At 43.0% G+C, this 20,699-nt stretch overlaps 1 protein-coding gene across 3 annotated transcripts in view; it reads left to right on the top strand.

Moving 5' to 3' along the window:
- The window catches only part of LOC137543654 (uncharacterized), a 93,441-nt gene that overhangs the window by 18,785 nt on the left and 53,957 nt on the right, over positions 1-20,699 (top strand). For all 3 annotated transcript variants that reach the window (XM_068264779.1, XM_068264780.1, XM_068264778.1), the window contains 5 exons: positions 2,699-2,872; positions 10,221-10,394; positions 12,827-13,000; positions 14,274-14,444; positions 16,416-16,589. In XM_068264779.1, the coding sequence (XP_068120880.1) occupies positions 2,699-2,872; positions 10,221-10,394; positions 12,827-13,000; positions 14,274-14,444; positions 16,416-16,589 (867 nt within the window). The remainder of the gene's footprint in view (positions 1-2,698; positions 2,873-10,220; positions 10,395-12,826; positions 13,001-14,273; positions 14,445-16,415; positions 16,590-20,699) is intronic.

Raw genomic sequence — 20,699 nt, 5'->3', positions numbered from 1 at the left:
TAGTACAGGGTGAGGGGTTCGCCGGCGAACGGTTCCTGAAGCGTTTGCCGACATCTCTATTCCCCGATCACAGAATGGCAGAATTGCAATAAAGGTGAAAGGGAGCGCGCCAGGATTGCCAACAGCAGTAGTATGTAAGCAAATACATATACCTACACCCCTGATCTGAAAGTGAAGTTGATAAGGGCATAGATATACGTAGCAGGAATCCGGAAGTAGCCAACTGTGTTCATGCCCACTGGGGATATATTTCTGAAAATATAACTCCATCTAATTTTGTGTATGTGTTGCAATACCACTGTTGACTTGGGTGCCGGTTACCAGTATTTTAAAGCAACTCGCCCAGTACCTAATTCTTACACTAACCTCCCCTACTTATGCCGTAGGCCCCATTCACACTGGGAATATTCACAAAATGGTAGCAAAATCACTAGCGCTTTGCAAATCGATATTCCCATGATTTTTCACAGTACAGGAAAGTGATTTTAGAGCTATTGCATTTTGCAATTCTAAAACATTGAGATGCAATCACTCCAAACTCACTAAAAAAGGCTGCATGCAGCATGTTCGCAAATCACTAATTATTGGTGATTGCTAAGTGTGAACACTGCCACACCCTTTACATTGCAGTAGAGCTTTTCAAAACGCTAATGATCACCAGCGATAGAAAGTGCTGCTGAAATCCCTAGTAAAATGCTCCAATGTGAATGAGGGCTAACACTATGTCCCTCCATATGCCTGACACTAACGTCCACTCCTAATTTCTAACACCAAACCCATCATAGTGCTCCTGTGTGCCGGGTGATGTGGAGCTGTAGTGCTGATCTTCAGCACCACCGGATGGCTGCCTTGCTCCACCTTGAAATGCATGCACTAGAATCTGAAATCGGAATAACAACTCAGAATTCAAAATCAGTGATGATCGTAATCAGCGAATTACGATTACGTGAAATTATGCGTACATTTTCGCAATTACGCCTATACTTAATTACAAATTCGTAATCCTATTGACTGTTTAATCTGTCAGAATTTACACGTATTTACGTGCCGACTTTGGCGGTGAATAGCAAAATCCCCGTACATGCCATTGCTACCAAAATTGCTACATATGTTAAAGAGAATAGTGGGTACAAGTCAAAAATATATAGTTTTCCAAAAGACCTTGTCGTTTTTGAGAAAATCGATTTTAGAAATGCAAAGAAAAATGTATTTTAAACTCAGAAAAATGACAGTTAAAAAAACATTTTTTTCTTTGTATTTTTAAAATCAATTTTCTCAAAAACCACAAGGTCTTTTTGAACAATTCTTTTTTTTTACCTTGTACCTACTATTCTCCTTAAAATATTTAGCAATTTTGGTAGTAATAGCATGTATGGGGCTTTGCTATTCGCCTCCAAACTCAGCACGAAATTAGGTATATATATTCTGCATAAATTCATGCGTAATTACAAATGCTTACAAATACATACAAAATGAATGACTATTTTTCCTGAAATTTTGCATTACCATTATGATGCGTAATTGCGTATTACGATGCATAATTATGCATAGGTGTAATTTCTGCTCATCACTATTCAAAATGCTCAGTAAAATTCCCCTGGAACTGCCTAATGGAGGAGGATGGGGAAGACTCTGAGAGATCCAGAGGCTTCCCTCTCCCAAAGGTAAGTATCTATTTTTTTTAATTAACTAAGCTCACAGGTTTGTTTTAATTAAAAAGAAAAAAAATACTTCCTTTGCATTCACGGTCCCCCACCGTAGCACAAGCCACACACTGCTTCTCGCCGGCTTTTCAGAGCTACAGTATTCAGTGAGCCCTGACAAAGCATCTTTGAGAAGTGGGTGTGGCATGTATTTCCAGTGGTCAGCAGCAGGGCAGCAAGTGGTAGTGAAGGTGCTGAGGGAGCGTGGATTGTGATATGGCTGGAGGCACTGGCAAAGCATCACCAGGTAGTGAAGTGGAGTGGCCGAGAGCTCTTGGGTTCTCCTTAGTTAAAGCTAATGGGAGTCTTTCAAAAAAAAAAAAAAAAAAGAAACCAGGTACTTACATAAGGAGAGAGAAGGCTCTGGTTCCTAATGAGCCTTCCCTCTCCTCTCCCAGTGCCCTCGGAGCAGTGCTGGCTCCCCAGTTTAAATCACCCACCCCGGGGGACTTCAGAAGTCTTCTGTAGCAGAGTCCTCCAGGCTCCATACTGCACATGCATGAGTGCACGAGAGAGGGTGCTTGCACGTGTGCAGTATGGAGTGGCCCATCTTCGGGAGCACTCGGGCTCCCGAAGACTTCCAAAGCCTCCCTTCAGTGGTGGAGAGAGCAGTATTTGACTAATTTGGTCAAATACTGCTACAGGGGAGCCAGCGCTGGTCTGGAACGGGCACAGGGAGAGGAGGGGGAAGGCTTTATAGTAACCAGAGCCTTCCTTAGGTAAGTATTTGGCTTTTTTTTTTTTTAAAGGTTCCCATTGAATTTAAGGAGGCTCCCAGATGTTAGCTGCGTCAGAAGACATGCATTAGGGGCTTTCCTCAGTAGGTCTAAGCTAGCACTCATATCTGATGGCAAGCACTGCTTCCCGGCACCAGGAAAATTTGAATAGGAGAGGGTCACAGCAAGAGATATCAGAAATCATGTTTAACATATTAATTTGGGCATCTGCAAAATAAAACATGGCTCTTAACTCCACTTTTTGTCTATTTTCCATAGCACTGTCCACAGTAGGAGGAAATGCAGATGGTGCACCGTGTGTTTTTCCATTTACTTATGGTGGCATCCAGTTTGATGCATGCACTGAAGCTGGGCAAGAGGACCGCAGGCTATGGTGTGCCACAACCGGCAACTATGATAATGACAAACAATGGGGCTTCTGTCGAGATAAAGGTAAATTACAGCAATGAAATATAGATATTGATAAAATGGTAGTCAGAGAGTTCATCTGGCTTGTTTCATATTAGGTCATATAGCCTAACATATAAAAGAGGCATTGCAGAATACAGCTCAACCTGCACTGAAGCCAAGTTGGCAAAGCTGGACCAAGACTGGACAAGTCTTGTCAATGGCAATTAGGCTAAAATATAAACGTTATTCAATCTTCTTCACAAGGTACATCTAGCAACAGGAGAGCAGACATATTTCGCACCACAGTGGTCCTTAGTCATGGCTACCTTTCATAAGTACAGAGTATGGTCAGGACATCTAGTAAAAGGGGAAGCTTCATATCCATTTAGCCCATACCATGATCTATGAAACAAAACACCCATAAGCTGGTATCTTTATGATAGAAAGCAAAAATAATCCTAAATGGGTACTCCCCTCAATAAATAGAAGCATCTGAATAATCCAGAGGCTTCCCCTGTCCTCCTCCACTGGCCTATCCCAGTGCTGTGTCCTCTGGAAAACCATGGACAAGCCCTTGTTGATGGCTCATGCATGCACAGTAGCATGGACCCGATCAGGCTCAGGTTTTTCTGCTGAAGCCCAAGAGGGTCCATGCTACTGTGCATGAGCCATCTGAGCCAGTCCATTAGCATGGACCTGATGGGTCAGGCTTTTTCTGACAATTTATTTTTTTAATGTGCTTTTGGACATCCTCACCACATGTGGAAAAAAGTACCTTCCTGCCCATATGAAAACATCTCTCTGTATGTTGAAACATCTCTCTATATCAGGGGTCAGGAACCTTTTTGGCTGAGAGAGCCATAGACGCCACATATTTTAAAATGTAATTCCATGAGAGCCATACAATATGTTTCAAACTGGGTGGTAGGGCTCACGTCCCTGTTGCTGTGGTGATGTGTACACAGTTGATCCTCCGGGCAGCGGAAGTGTCAGACAAGTCTTCAGCTTCTCTTGGGTTTCAGCAACATCAGCAATTTCCCTGAGAGCCAGACAGGAGAAATACCGACTAACAGCTTGTACAATTAGGTTTAGTATATAAAGAAAAAGCGCTCAACAACCAACATTATGCAAACCCCCCCCCCCCCCCCCACACAAATAGTCCACAAAACTTGATGGGCGTGATTGGAAGGTTCTCAACAGGTAGTCCGTCCCATAAGATCTTCATATATAATACATATTAATAATAATATGCTCTCACCAGAACCGAATGCCAACCATCAAAGATCAGCTTTCACGTTTTATGGACAATTTCAGCACTCCTGATGAGTCTGAGTGACGAAACTAGTCGGGCGGCGCTGTAGGAGCCGGTCAGACGCTGAATTCACCTCGAGGATTGTTTTACATGCGCATTTTAATTGGATGTTTGTAAGTGCAATTGCTTCTTTTTTACTATTTTAATAAATGGAATTATGCTATGTTGAGCCTGCTTGAGTCCTAGATCATTCTGTGGATAAGAAAAGATTCATTTAACAAGCTGAAGTTGCTGGTCTGTGAGGGGTCGGCCACGTTATCTGGTGAGAGGCCTGAGTGCTTATCTGGTGGAGGCACTTAAGGTGTTTTGTGTATTTAGTGGGAGCATGGGTGATACTTGATAATATAGTTCAAAACGGTATCACACTATTGCTGTGTCTCTCTTTTATGATACATATACGTATGGTTATGGAGCTCTGAACCAGTGGAGGACTCTGATCCGACTGAGGAGTGCTGAAATTGTCCATAAAACGTGAAAGCTGATCTTTGATGGTTGGCATACGGTTCTGGTGAGAGCATATTATTATTAATATGTATTATATATGAAGATCTTATGGGACGGACTACCTGTTGAGAACCTTCCAATCACGCCCATCAAGTTTTGTGGACTAGTTGTGTGTGTGTGTGGGGGGGTGGGGGGGGTTGCATAATGTTGGTTGTTGAGCGCTTTTTCTTTATATACTAAACCTCATTGAGTGTGACACACACATTTGAAACTAGCGATCCAACTGTACGCAGATATATTATTGTTAAACTGTCATTGAGGAGCGCACTAGTTAATATATATAAGCTTGTACAATTAGCTAGCTGACTTGGGGATTGATTCACTTTGTGGGACAAGAGCCCTGCACTTTGGCCCAATAGGCTGCCTGACAAGTGACAGGCAGCCCTGTTGGGACAATCAAAGTGCAGGGATCTCGTGCTACAAAGTCACAAAGTCCAGAGTGGGACAGTTGGAGCAGCTGATCGTTTTGGAGGAGCTTAACTTAGTAGTGCATGCTACAGCAGTAGCGTTGTCACTTTGAAAAGGTTACTTGCGCTGCCACACTAAGATGTGCTGCTTGAGCAGTGTAGCTTAGTGAACCAACCCCTACTGATGTGTCTGTGAGCCAGATGTAGCCATCAAAAGAGCCACATCTGGCTCCCGAGCCATAGGTTCCCTACCCCTGCTCTATATGTTGCCCAACAAATTTGGCCAAACAGTCAAGGGTCAAGTACCCCCTCAGAAGAACTTTGTAATTTGTTTATACAATTTTAGAACAAAGATCAGTTTCATCTTAGAAGCCTACATCCCTTTCTCATCTTTAAATATACCCTGGTTTGGTATCTTCTTTGCCAGTAAATTGGTTACTATAAATCCTTGTTATCAGACCAGGCGCCAAAGGATTCTTGTGGATGTATGCCTTTTTCTATAACCCAGCTACCTATGTAACTAGTGTGATATTGGTTGTCAAAAAAAGATCTGGTATGATATGAATACTTTTTTTTGCAAAATTTTGAATAAAATATTTTACCTGCAGATACCTGTAAATTTAGGTTGACGGTATCACTTCAGTATTGATACTTACCTTGGAGAAGGGAAAGGCCTGAATAGCATACAGCATTCTTCTTCCTTCAGCCACTGAGTCACTCCGTCGCCATCCACCGCTAAATCTTTGTAACTGAGAAGCTTTTCTAACTACCCGTTTCTCCAAGTAGTTCAGATAATGAGTTCACCCCTTCTGGGCCTAAGTGAGTATGATTTTATGCATGCGCAGTAGGGTTGCACTCATCTTCAGAACTACTTGGGGAAAAAAGTAGTTCCAAAGAGTTATTTGACCAAGTTAGGAGCAAAAGGCATGTTTCCAATGTTAGCGCAGCAGAGTTGAGAGTATCCGGCACTGGCAGGTCTCGCCTGATGCTGGATATATATGCTTGCTGGTTAAGCAACCGGCCTAAAATGCAAAAAAAAATCCTCCTCAAATAATTACCGAGCCTCCAGCGATGTCTAGCAGCTGTTCAGAAACACCTAGAGGCATGACTGGATTTCAGGCAAGGCCACAAAGGCCATGGCCTAGGGCACCAGGAAAGCAAGGGGCGGGCTGTGGGCAGCAGTAGAAGTTTGCATGCTGAACATTCATCCTGCCATACAGAGTTTGCACATAGCGGTGGGCGGCTATCAACAGCCGGATCTGGCACTCAGGGGGATGAAGGGGGAGTAAATGGGAACACGCAGTGGCCTCTGAGCTCACCAAGGAGCTTATAATCTAATTATAATTTAATTCCTGCATTACCTCAGAGGAGCTTACAATCTAATCCCTACAAAGTTGGGGGAGTTTGGATGCTGTCAGTCCGGGGGCAGCTGGCGATAGTGGGCCTTGGGAGGTATAAAGTACCAATCTGGCCCTGCCTAGAGGGCTGCTAGCGGGTTTCCAGCTTCCCTCGTGCATGGAAGTCAGCATGTCAGCTGATCTGCATTGGGTCATGTTTCACAACAACTTGCATGCACAGACGCTGGAAGCCAATAGGAGCCTGCTAGGTGATTCCGAACAGTTGCTAGACATTGCCAGGGGCTAGGTAAGTATTTAAAAAGTCCAAAAACCAGCCAAAAGCAAAGTCCTTGTTATCACTGAGGTATGCCGGTTAGTTGAGACTTCGGGTTGCCTGAGTTTCGGATAAAGGGGACTTTGCTGCACTATGTTTCCAATGTCACAGTAAAATAGAGAAGATTTTTTTATATATATATATATATATATATATATATATATATATATATATATATATATATATATATATATATATATATATACTTTTACTGATTTTCAAAATTAAAAAGCAAATCACAACACATTCCCTACCAGTCTTCACACGCAGATGAGTGGTAGACACCTAACCATAAACAGTCCTCACTAGTTGTAACATGTCTAGCACAATCCTGGACCCGCCACCAATTCCAAACTTACACAACCTCCAAACAGTCCAAGTGGTTTCTTTAGACTTATTCCATATCTTCTATATATATAATAGAGTAAGTCCCTCAACCTTCAAGCAAGAAGAAGACGTAGCGCCCTGCCCCCAGGGCCGGTCCAAGCAAGAAGAAGGGGCTGGTCCAAGCAAGAAGAAGTAGTAGTGCCATATTAAACCAAGGGCAAAGAGGGATAATTTGCATATTTAGCAGCAGTGCATTGTGGGTAACCACAAATGTTCACTTATAGCTGAATTATTGCAGATTTGCTTCTGTTTTAAGAAGGCAAATTACACCAAGTTTGCTTTTTTTTTTTTAGTAGGAGGGCTTTTTGGTCCCTTTTATCCCCCTATACATTCTTAGTAGTTTGGGTCACCCCGAGCTGCTTGGTTACTCTGTTGTACTGGTCCAAGCCCTATCTCATAAAGCCATATCAATTTCTGCTGTGTACTGATGAGGATCAAAAGTCTGAAATAGGCTGTCACATGTGGGTTTGATATGACTGTGTAAAATTTAAGGATATATGCTATATGCTAAAGCCACTCATGGCAAACCGCTAGCGGTTTAGTAAAAACCACTACACATTGGGTATCATTCATAAAGAGGCTGTCGGTAAGAGGAATCAATGCGGAAAAACACAGCTGGCGGTGTTTTAGTATTCTGGGTGGGCATTCATAAAGAAATATCCAGGTGCGTTAGCAGTGCGGAGATTCCCCGAACTAGGCTGGCGGTAGGCTTGCGGAGACACGGAAGCTGCCGAGTTGATACATTTCTCCGTGTTCCGCTCTGCTGCAGCTGCCTGGGAGGTCTGTGTGTCTCCATTCATTTACATTGGAATCGCCACATCAGAGGGAGCGGGACTTTCCGACGTTGCACCGCTGGCGGTATTCTTTATGAATTAACATTTTGCTACATTTGTTCCGATAATAACCGCACAAGGCGGTGATTTATCACTCTGCTCGGTAGTGTCATTTTTTTATGCGGAAAGAGCCTTTATGAATGCTGACTTTGCCGAGTGGTCGGTAAAGTCAGCTGTTTTTAGCATTTCCGCATGCGGAAATGCTTTATGAATGATAGCCATTGTTGCAAATGACAGTGTTCTCACTACTGCGTTTGTGGTTAGCGATAACCGCAAACATGTTTCATGCAGCAGTTTGCGTTTAGCGATTGTGATTAGCGTGCAAAGCACGCTAATCGCGATCGCTCCAAAACCGCGCAGTGTCCAGTGATTTTTCTGCGTTAATTGCGGGAAAATCACTCCCGCAAAAGTTTGCGATTATAGGTGTGGACGGGTGCATAACAATATGTGTAATCTGCTACCCGAAAACGCTCCTAAAACCGCTAGGCATGTTTAGAAAACGTCTCTAAACATGCCTAGAATTGCTCTGAAAATATGCTCCAAAAAACGCTAGCATTTTGCAGATCTGCTAGCATTTTTGGAGTGCACTGGACCTGATAGTAAGTGTGTGAGTAGTAGTACACATTGCCAGCAATGATATTTGGTGTGTGAGTAGTAGTACACATTGCCAGCAGTGATATTTGGTGTGTGAGTAGTAGTACACATTGCCAGCAGTGATATTTGGTGTGTGAGTAGTAGTACACATTGCCAGCAGTGATATTTGGCGTGTGAGACAAGGAGTTAACTTTGTAACCAAGAGCTGCTGCCTGTGGTGCCAGTAACCTGATCCTGCACTTCCTGTTTCTTCCACTGTGATCCGAATCGTTCACTGTGATGATCCGGATGATTCGACTCACAAAAAGGATTCGGATCAAAGATCCGAATCGTTCATGATCCGGACAACACTAATGCACCAGCGGTTCTAGATGCTTGCGTGACTTACCAAGGGTGAAAAGGGATAATTTGCATATTTAGTAGCAGTGCATTGTGGGTAACCACAAATGTTCACTTATAGCTGAATTATTGCAGATTTCCTTCTGTTTTAAGAAGGCAAATTACACCAAGCTTTGTTTTTTTTTAGTAGGAGGTCTTTTTGGTCCCTTTTATCCCCTATACTTTCCATGAGGTTTGGGTCACCCTGAGCTGCTTGGTTACTCTGTTGTACTGGTCCAAGCCCTATCTCATACAGCCATATCAATCCTTGCTAAGTACTGATGAGGACCAAAAGTCTGAAACAGGCTGTCTACATGTGGGTTTCATATGACTGTGTAAAATTTAAAGCTATATACTTGCTATACATCGGCAGTTCTGGATGCTTGCTTGGCTTACCAAGGGTGAAAAGGGATAATATGCATATTTAGTAGTAGCGCATTGTGGGTAATCACAAATGCTCACTTATAGCTGAATTATTGCAGATTTCCTTCTGTTTTAAGAAGGCAAATTACTCCAATACAGTGGGTAGCATTACAGGAAGCGACGACAGTGGAACGCATGCTGGAACGTGGAAGAGGTGAGTCATCCCCGCCCGCTGCCTCTTACTAATAGTGGCGGCTGCTGCTGAGCTTAATCAGGAGGGGGAGCGCACATGGGGGACCCAGGTGAGGGAGGGGGACCCAGGTGAGGGAGGGGGGTCCTGCTGAGCTTAAGCTGGAGGGGGAGCGCACATGGGGGACCCAGGTGAGGGAGGGGAGTCCTGCTGAGCTTAAACTGGAGGGGGAGCACACATGGGGGACCCAGGTGATGGAGGGGGGTCCTGCTGAGCTTAAGCTGCAGGGGGAGCGCACATGGGGGGCCCAGGTGAGGGAGGGGGGGTCCTGCTGAGCTTAAGCTGCAGGGAGAATGCACATGGGGACCCAGGTGAGGGGGGTCCTGCTGAGCTTAAGTTGGAGGGGGAGCGCACATGGTGGACCCAGGTGAGGGGGGGTCCGACCCCCCTCCCCACCGCTGTGCCCAATACCCCCTTCCTGCCCTCTACCCCCTTATGCGGTGTATGCTACGCCGCGGGTAGGCTAGTATTCCATATTTTTCCAAACTTAGAGGCACACCCTCTTGCTATATTAGCAGCTTTGTATTGGTGTAACGAGTTATTAATTAATTTCTTCCAGTTCTGTAGCCCAAAAGGATCTGGATGTTTTCATCGCAATATGATAGCCTTCCTGTAATAGAACAGAAGTAAGCCTATCAGAGCCCTCGAAGAAATGATGTATAACATTATTTTGTGTATCTCTCTTCTATAGCACTACCTACAGTAGAAGGAAATGCAAATGGATCTCCATGTGTCTTCCCATTTATTTATCGTGGTATTTATTATAACTCATGTACTGCTGCTGGACAAGATGACCGCAGACTATGGTGCGCCACAACCAGAAACTATGATAATGACAAAAAATGGGGCTTTTGTCTTGATCAAGGTAAAATGAATACAAATACTTGTGTATGCATACATTACAAAATATTAGACTTTATCTATCTCTCACCACTCATCTTATCTGCATGGGCAGTGCTACACTGGGGCAGAGGCCCCCCCTTGGAAACACTGTGCCCCTCTGATTGACCCACCAACTCAGTAACATACAGTTAAAGGGATACTGTAGGGGGGTCAGGGGAAAATGAGCTGAACTTACCCGGGGCTTCTAATGGTCCCCCGCCGACATCCTGTGTTGGCGCAGCCACTCCCCAATGCTCCGGCCCCGCCTCTGGTTCACTTCTGGAATTTCTGACTTTAAAGTCAGAAAACCACAGCGCCTGCGTTGCTGTGTCCTCGTTCCCGCTGATGTCACCAGGAGTGTACTGCGCAGACACAGACCATACTGGGCCTGCGCTGTGCGCTCTTGATGACATCAGCGGGATCTGGGACACGGCAACGCAGGCGCAGTGGTTTTCTGACTTTAAAGTCAGAAATTCCAGAAGTGAACCGGTGGCGGGGCCGGAGCATCGGTGAGCACCTGCGCGGGCACAGGATGTCTGCGGGGGACCATTAGAAGCCCCGGGTAAGTTCAGCTCATTTTCCCCCGACCCCCCTACAGTATCCCTTTAACAGCTTACAGTCTCCAGCAGTGTACAGTGAACAAGATAGGGTCTGTTAAAAACACTCCATGTCAGCCTGAATCTATGCAGGTGTTAAGTATACCAAAGGCTTGATTCACAAAGCGGTGCTAACTGTTAGCACGCCTGTGAAAACCCCCTTAGCATGTCTAAACGAGTTTTCGCGCATAAAAGTTTGCGCACAAAGTTAGCGCGCGATCTGATTGAGAAATCCGCTGCTAACCTACTTAGCACCCTGGTTAGCACGTCTAAAGACTGTAGACGTGCTAAGTAGGTTAGCACCGCTCTGTGAATCAAGCCCCAAGAGTCTTATCTACCTGTCATAAATACCTCAACATGCTTGCAAGATCCCTTGTAATTAATGTAACTGGATGACACTCATATTTGCAAAAAATCTCTCTACACCCATCTGATTGTATGTTCCAATGTTGTCAACAGAAATAGAGTCTAAATCAGGCTTCCAAACTTAAAGCGTACTGTTTTTTCTTTTAAATTAGCCAAATAAACTTGAGCTTGTATTTTAAAGACATGAAGTTTTGAGTCAAGATAGTAATCCTGATTCAAAACCTCATGTCTGTAAAATACAAGCTCTAATCCCCAGCAATACTTAGCTACCAAGATAAGGAATTACTCACACAGTGTTTCTCTCCCTCCTGCCTCTTCCCCCTCCCCTAGCTTGTAGAGTCATGAGACACAGTCTTGGGACTGGAATGCTTTGTCTGTGATCTGTCCACACAGGAGCAGCTAGCTAGCAAGTTAGGGTTAAAGCATGCCAGCAAACTAGCCAAGTACATCTTTAGGAAACGTTTCTTCAATAATTGCGCCATCATTTTGACAATCTGCTCTGCTCAAAAACCTCTGAGTTATTTTTGTGATGTTTACATTTGGTTTGTATCATTGCCGAACTCGCCTTAATTTTACCACCTGCTTAGGCAAAAAAGATCTAAAGTTCACTATACACACATCTATTTTGATCACCCAAATAAGCTCCACCAGCTAGCCATCGTGCCCCTCCCCAAAAAAATTTGAAGCTGAAACCGCCGCTGCTCATCTGTAAATGGCTTGCTATAACATTTATTAAAACATTTTTTTCTATCGATAAATGTAACTATTCATTGCATTTGAAAGCAACAGAAAGAGCCATTACCTATACCAGTGATAGGCAAACTTGGCTCTCCAACTGATAAAGAACTACAAACCACAATGCATTTGCCTTTATGAATTCTGACTGTGGCTGTCAGACTCCTACAATGCATTGTGGGACTTGTAGTTCCTAACCGGGACTATGCATGACGTAGTGCATGTAGGCTGCGGCGAACACTGGTTAGAGGCTGGGTAATGTATATAGAGGCTGGATGGGGATATACTAGCATTTACATCAGACACCAAACCTAATAGATTAATCCTGGGGGACTCCTGAGGCAGCATACCGCTTAAGAGGTTAATATACAGGAACAAAGTCTGAAGAAGGCTTATTAGCCGAAAGCTTACTTCTTTACTTCTGAGTTAGCCAATAAATTGTATCATCCGGATTCAAAAATTATTGTAACATGATACAATACTCTATTGCTACTACTATTAGGTTTAAAATATTTTTGTTTTACTACTGTAGGTATTGTTACCTAATTCCCAGGCCTATACATCCTCAGCTTGCATCTGTAAGACCTTATTATGTTTTATTGCCTTTCTTTTCTCTTAAAGATGATTTAACATAAGTCTAACTTAATTGCTTTGTGCTTCTTTAAGATATAGGAATGTCTTCATCTCTTCATAACCATTTTTTTGTGTCTTTTGACAGCACTACCTACAATAGGAGGAAATGCAAATGGTTCACCTTGCGTCTTCCCTTTTACTTATAATGGAACTATTTATCACTCATGCACTCGCCTTGGAGAAAGTGAGGGCAGGCTATGGTGTTCCACGACCAGAAACTATGATAATGACCCCAAATGGGGCTTCTGTCATGATCGAGGTAAAACAGATTCATTGCAGCAATTAAATAACACATGAATTATGGTCACTGGTGTGAGTCATACTGCAGATGGCGATGGCAGGCAGGAGATGGGAGTAACACCAACTAGTTTCGCCATATAGCTGCAGCATCTTCAAGGCATACAGAAATAGTGATTTGAAGCAAGAGGATTGCTCGTTTGCATATACATGTTTGGAAACATATGGATGACATTATGGACTATTTTCACCATCAGGGCTGTGAATAGGCCCATTGGAATTGTGCTCTTCTTTATTACGATATTTTCCAAACTGGGAGTTATGGTGGCCATACATGGTACAATAAAAACGTTTGATTATCCCGTTTATTCGATCTAAATGATCAAATCAAATGAAAGTTAAAAATATATTTTTTTTTTTCGATCAAGAAATTTTGAACGATTATCCTGTTTTTTTTTTTGGTTTTTTTTTAGAAAAATCAGATCAGACTTGCTGGAAAAACCTTTATATTCGATCTAACGGAAAGATCGAACTAAATTATCTAATCGGAAAAAAAAATAAAAATTGTACCATGTATGTCCACCTTTAGATTTACCAAATATGATCCAATCTATGATGCTAAAGGAACATCAGCATTGTCCAGATGCATCTATGTATCACCAGGAATAATACATGATTTATTTCTAGATGGACTTGCTGTATGAACTCCCAAAGCTACACCTCACTTTATTCAAACCTTTCTTGTACCCAAATGGGAGCACACTAGTGATGGTTAGAAGTGTTGATTTCTGATTTCAAGGAAATTATTATTTCCACCAATGCCAATGACTGATTCCGTGGTTTACCGATTTCTGATTTCCATTTTCCGATTCTGGTTTGCAGTCATTTTTTTTGTATTCTCTGATTGATTAAATACTTCCGAGTTGACTCTGCATTCTCTGATTGGCCAAATACTTCCGAGTTGACTCTGCTTCTGGGTTTTGTGATTGCGCTAAAATTACCAAGTTGCGGTAATGTGGTATTTCTGCAGAAATCCGATTTGTTTTTCAATTCCGATCGGAAGTGCCGATTTCTGATCAGTAATGGGAAAATTTCATTTCCGCAGAATCCGAATGAGCATCCCTTGCAGTGCACACACCTGATAGTAGGAAATGAAGAGGCTGAGTCTGCATATTGTTTAAGCTGCCATAGTTACCAAATCAATCAAGTGTTACACATTTCCTCATGATCTTCTGCATCTGAGAGCAGAAAGGATGCTTCTGAATTCTACATATCCTTTTATTTTTTTTTAATAGCATTGTACAATGAAGACTACGTAGATGTTTCACCATGTGTCTTCCCTTTTACTTATCGTGGCGCTCGGTATGACTCCTGCATTAGCACCGAACAGGATGATGGGAGGCCATGGTGTGCCACAACCACGAACTATGACATTGACCTCAAACGGCGCTTCTGTCCTCATAAAGGTAAAACAAATGCATTATAGAAATGTAATTCACATACAGTACAGTGCTAGAGATAATAAGCACACTTAAGGTCATGCAATTTGGTTTAAACACTAGATACACAATAATATAGAGCTGTGGAATAAAAAATAAGAATAGGGAAAAAAGGTATGGCACACTTACACCATCCAGGCTTCTGGCAGGACTGGACAGGGACATCAGCACTGCTCAGTGTATGTCAGGCTATTGCTCAGACGGCGTGCTCAACCACAAAATGCATAAGACGTAAACTTCAGGCAAAAGAACAGGAGGCAGCACTGTAGTACTCCATGACACAACAGCTTTATTCCATACTAACAGTGCATCAGACAATTCGAAATGAGGTTTGTGCAACACACGGTGTAAGAGCGAGGTGGGTGGTGCCCAGTAATGAACGTTGCTGGTCGGCATGGTTGCTGATGGCTGCCTTGCTCCAACTTGAAATGCATGCACTAGAATCTGAAATCGGAATAACAACTCAGAATTCGAAATCAGTGATGATCGTAATCAGCGAATTACGATTACGTGAAATTATGCGTACATTTTCGCAATTACGCCTATACTTAATTACAAATTTGTAACCCTATTGACTGTTTAATCAGTCAGAATTTACACGTAATTACGTGCCGACTTTGGTGGTGAATAGCAAAGCCCCCATACCGGCTATTGCTACCAAAATTGCTACATATGTTAAGGAGAGTACAAGTCAAAAATATATATTTTTCCAAAAGACCTTGTCGTTTTTGAGAAAATCGATTTCAGAAATGCAAAAAAAATGTATTTTAAACTCAGAAAAATCTCAGTTAAAAAAACATTTTTTTTCTTTGTATTTTTAAAATCAATTTTCTCAAAAACAACAAGGTCTTTTTGAACAATTCTTTTTTTTTTTACCTTGTACCTAGTATTCTCCTTAAAATATGTAGCAATTTTGGTAGTAATAGCATGTATGGTGGCTTTGCTATTCGCCTCCAAACTCAGCACGAAATTAGGCATATAGTATGCGTAAATTCATGTGTAATTACGAATGCTTACAATTACATACACAATGAATTACTCTTTTCCTGAAATTTTGCATTACCATTAGGATGCATAACTGCGTATTACGATGCATAATTATGCATAGACATAATTTCTGCTCATCACTATTCAAAATGCTAAGTAAAATTCTTCTGGAACTGCCTGATGGAGGAGGATGGGGTAAGGCTCTGGAAGCTCCAGAGGCTTCCCTCTCCCAAAGGTAAGTGTCAATTTTTTTAATTAACTAAGCTCACAGGTTTGTTTTAATTAAAAAGAAAAAAAATACTTCCTCTGCATTTTTCTTCTTTTTTTTATTTCTATCAGTCACTTTCATCTTTTATTTCTTTCTTCTGCTGTAAATCTTGATTAAAGAGTCTCCTTCCAGCTGCTGCCCTCCATGGCTACTACCACCATAGCTTATCACTGGGTACCCTCTCTCTCTTCCCTCTCCTCTCCTCTCCCAGTGCCATCGGTGCAGTGCTGGCTTCCCAGTTTAAATCCCCCACCCCAGGGGACTTCAGAAGTCTTCTGTAGCAGAGTCCTCCAGGCTCCATGCTGCACATGTATGAGAGTGCGAGAGAGGGCGCTCGCACTTGTGCAGTATGGAGTGGCCCATCTTCGGGAGCACTCGGGCTCCCGAAGACTTCCAAAGCCTCCCTTCAGTGGTGGAGAGAGCAGTATTTGACTAATTTGGTCAAATACCCAGATGCTAGGTTACTGTGGCAGAAGACATGCATTAGGGGCTTTAGACCTGTTTCTCAGTAGGTCTAAGCTAGTGCTCATATCTGATGGCAAGCACTGCTTCCCAGCAGCATGGAAATTTGAATAGGAGAGGGTCACAGCAAGAGATATCAGCAGTCATGTTTAACATATTACTTTGAGCATCTGCAAAATAAAACAAGGATCTTAACTCCACTTTTTGTCTATTTTCCATAGCACTGCCCACAGTAGGAGGAAATGCAGATGGTGCACCGTGTGTCTTTCCATTTACTTATGGTGGCATCCAGTTTGATGCATGCACTGAAGCTGGGCAAGAGGACCGCAGGCTATGGTGTGCCACAACCAGCAACTATGATAATGACAAACAATGGGGCTTCTGTCGAGATAAAGGTAAATTACAGCAATGAAATATAGATATTGATAAAATGGTAGTCAGAGAGTTCATCTGGCTTGTTTCATATTAGGTCATATAGCCTAACATATAAAAGAGGCACTGCAGAATACAGCTCAACCTGCACTGAAGCCAAGTTGGCAGAGCTGGACCAAGACTGGACAAGACTGGACAAGTCTTGTCAATGGCAATTAGGCTAAAATATAAACGTTATTCAATCTTCTTCACAAGGTACATCCAGCAACAGGAGAGCAGACATGTTTTGCACCACAGTGGTCCTTAGTCATGGCTACCTTTCATAAGTACAGAGTATGGTCAGGACATCTAGTAAAAGGGGAAGCTTTATATCCATTTAGCCCATACCATGATCTATGAAACAAAACACCCATAAGCTGGTATATTTATGATAGAAAGCAAAAGAATCCTAAATGGGTACTCACCTCAATAAATGCAGGCATCTGAATCATCCAGGGGCTTCCCCTGTCCTCCTCCACTGGCCTTGGCCTATCCAAGTGCTGTGTCCTCTGGAAAACCATGGACAAGCCCTTGTTGATGGCTCATGCTAGCACAGTAGCAGGACCCGATCAAGCTCAGCTTTTTCTGCTGAAGCCCGAGAGGGTCCATGCTACTGTGCATGTATGAGCCATCTGAGCCTGTCCATTAGCATGGACCTGATGGGTCAGATTTTTTATGACAATTTATTTTTTTATGTGCTTTTGGACATTCACAACACATGTGGTAAAAAGTACCTCCCTGCCCATATGAAAACATCTCTCTGCATGTTGAAACATCTCTCTATGTGTTGCCCAACAAATTTGACCAAACAGTCAAGGGTCAAGTACCTCCCCAGAAGAACTTTGTTTATACAATTTTAGAACAAACTACCTGGAATATACTTTCAGGCTATTTTAACCCATCCAGTTTGATCTTAGAAGCCTACATCCCTTTCCCATCTTTGAATGTACCCTGGTTTGGTATCTTCTTGGCCAGTAATTAGGTTACTATAAATCCTTGTTATTACTAGACCAGGTGCCAAAGGATTCTGGTGGATGTGTGCCTTTTTTCTATAACCCAGCTACCTATGTAACTAGTGTGATATTGGTTGTCAAAACCAGATCTGGTATGACATGAATAATTTTTTTTGCAAGATTTTGAATAAAATGTTTAACCTGTAGATACCTGTAAATTTAGGTTGATGGTATCACTTCAGTTTTGATACATACCTTAGAGAATGGAGTGCTCTGAATAGCATACAGTCGTCTCCTTCCTTCATCCACCAAGTCTTTCCATCGCCATCCACCGGTAAATCTTTGTAACCGAAAAGCTTTTCTAACTACTCGTTTCCCCCAGTAGTTCAGAGAATGAGTTCACCCGTTCTGGGCCTAAATGAGTATGAATTTATGCATGCGCAATAGGGTTGCACTCATCTTCAGAATTACTTGGGGATGCAAGTAGTTCCAAAGAGCTATTTGACCAAGTTAGGAGCAAAAGGCATGTTTCCAATGTTAACACAGCAGAGTTGAGAGTATCCGGCACTGGCAAGTCCCGCCTGATGCTGGATACATGTGCTTGCTGGTTAAGCAACTGGCCTAAAATGCTAAAAAAATCCTCCTCAAATACTTACCGAGCCTCCAGCGATGTCTAGCAGCTGTTTAGAAATGCCTAGTGGGCTGCTAGCGGCTGGAAGCCAATAGGAGCCTGCTAGGTGATTCTGAACAGCTGCTAGACATCGCCAGGGGTTTGGTAAGTATTCAAAAAGCCCCAAAACCAGCCAAAAGCAAAGTCCTTGTTATCACTCAGGTATGCCGGTAAGTTGAGACTTCCGGTTGCCTGAGTTTCGGATAAAGGGGACTTTGCTGCACTATTTTCCAACGTCACAGTAAAATTGTAACGATTGGTGTCAGCAAGAACAGATTTTCTGATTATTGGTGATCTGCAGTATCACCAATAATACAGATGCTATACCTGATTATGTGGTGATCTGCAGAATCACCAATAATGCGAGTATAGCGAGACACAGGACAACCAGATTTAAAGATAGGTGTTTGTTGCAACAGTAATACAGATAGAGATACCAACTCCCCCAGAGAAGCAGGTAGAGGGAGATATCTCTATAGAACACAGAGATCAGCACTCCAGCAAGCTGGAGATGATGATTCAGACTGTGCTGCAGCAGGTGATCACGGAGCAGGTGATGAGGACAGTACCGCAGTTACTAGTCACCTGAGGAGCAGGTGATTAAAACTGTACTGCAGCTACTTGAAACAAAAAGAAAAACCGAGAGCCCAATATAGTGCAGTAAGTCTAACAATTGTTGGCGAAATGATTAACTGATGTGGATATACTCACAAACACGGGTTACCACATAGGCAACCACTTGAAATGCAGGTGGGGAGCATTAGAACCTGACCCCACTCAGGTTTAAGAAGTCGCTCTCTGTAGATAGAAAGAAGGGGACAGTCCCCTCCACCCAAGGTGGACTATATACTGTGCAAATTTGGACAGAGGCGCCAGGCAGGTTAAAATGATCTAAAAACAACTAAAAAGGAGGAGTACAGGTGGACTTACCTCCTGAAATGATGGACAATCGAGATTGTTCAAATCGCAAATAACAATTTATTTTGGCACTCCGCAACGCGTTTCGCAGGTATAATCCGCTTCATCAGGCAAGGAGTGCAGGCTCAAAAAGGTCCAATAGTGGCAGAGGCGCATTGCCACTATTGGACCTTTTTGAGCCTGCACTCCTTGCCTGATGAAGCGGGTTATACCTGCGAAACGCGTTGCGGAGTGCCAAAATAAATTGTTATTTGCGATTTGAACAATCTCGATTGTCCATCATTTCAGGAGGTAAGTCCACCTGTACTCCTCCTTTTTAGTTGTTTTTAGATCATTTTAACCTGCCTGGCGCCTCTGTCCAAATTTGCACAGTACTGCAGCTACTATGCACCTGAGGAGCAGGTGATTAAGACTGTACTGCAGCTACTGGTCACCTGAGGAGCAGGTGATTAAGCTGTACAGAGAATCCCTCACCAGGGACTTGGCTCACTGGGGAGGGCAGGAGAGTCAGACAAGCAGATTCGGCAACAAACGGACAGATACAGTACAAAGACAGAAGGCTTAAATCAGAGTAGTGTTCAGGCTGAGTCGGCAACAGGATCAGATAGGCAGAAGCACAGAATCAGTAAGCAGAAGAGTAGTCAAGGCTAGCAGAAGGTCATAACAAATAATACAATTCAATTAGTACTTTAGCTATCAACAGAATCTGACTAAGTGTGGATCCCCAGCTCCTGCTGGTTCTAGCACACTTTGGGATCTGACTAAGGTCTGAGTGCTAACATGTAGCATAACAGCAGACGAAGAGCTACTGACAGGCAGGTCCTATATATACTGAGAGCGCCCCACAGCGCCGCCCAAGTCACTCAGCCAATCAGGAGCACTGCTGGAGTCAGCTGACTGGCCGATCAGCTGACTCCCCTTCTATTCGCATAAAGGTCCTGTCGCCTGGTGCGCGTGCGTAGCCCTCAGTCTATGTGCAACCGAAGGACCAGGCAAAACTCCACCATGTAACCGCGCAGCGAAGGCCGCCGGCTGAGACGCGGAAACAGCCGCCATGCCGCTCACCGCTGCGGCGGTATCTCTGCTATCTATTACAAAAATAGAGAGGATTTTTTTTATACTTTTTACTGATTTTCAAAATTAAAAAGCAAACAAAATCACAACACATTGCCTACCACACGCAGGTGAGTGGTAGACACCTAACCGTAAACAGTCCTTACTAGTTGTAACATGTCTAGCACAATCTGGTCGTTGTCGTCCCCCCATCACAAAATATAACACATTTTTTACTCAGTGCGCAACTATGGAATTTTCTTATATACTTTGAGTAGATATCAACATACTATATATTATTGTAGGGCGTATATATAGAAGGTTTGTTTTGAATCTGTTTCTTACCAGAAGGTACCAAACTTACACAACCTCCAAACAGTTCAAGTGGTTTCTTTAGACTTATTCCATATTTTCCATATTTTTCCAAAATTAGAGGCACACCCTCTTGCTATATTATCAGCTTTGTATAGGTGTAACGAGTTATTAATTAATTTCTTCCA

The sequence above is a fragment of the Hyperolius riggenbachi genome, unplaced genomic scaffold (genome assembly GCF_040937935.1).
Source record: "Hyperolius riggenbachi isolate aHypRig1 unplaced genomic scaffold, aHypRig1.pri scaffold_142, whole genome shotgun sequence".
In the NCBI taxonomy this organism is placed as follows: domain Eukaryota; kingdom Metazoa; phylum Chordata; class Amphibia; order Anura; family Hyperoliidae; genus Hyperolius; species Hyperolius riggenbachi.
This window is presented reverse-complemented; position numbering and strand designations above follow the sequence as displayed.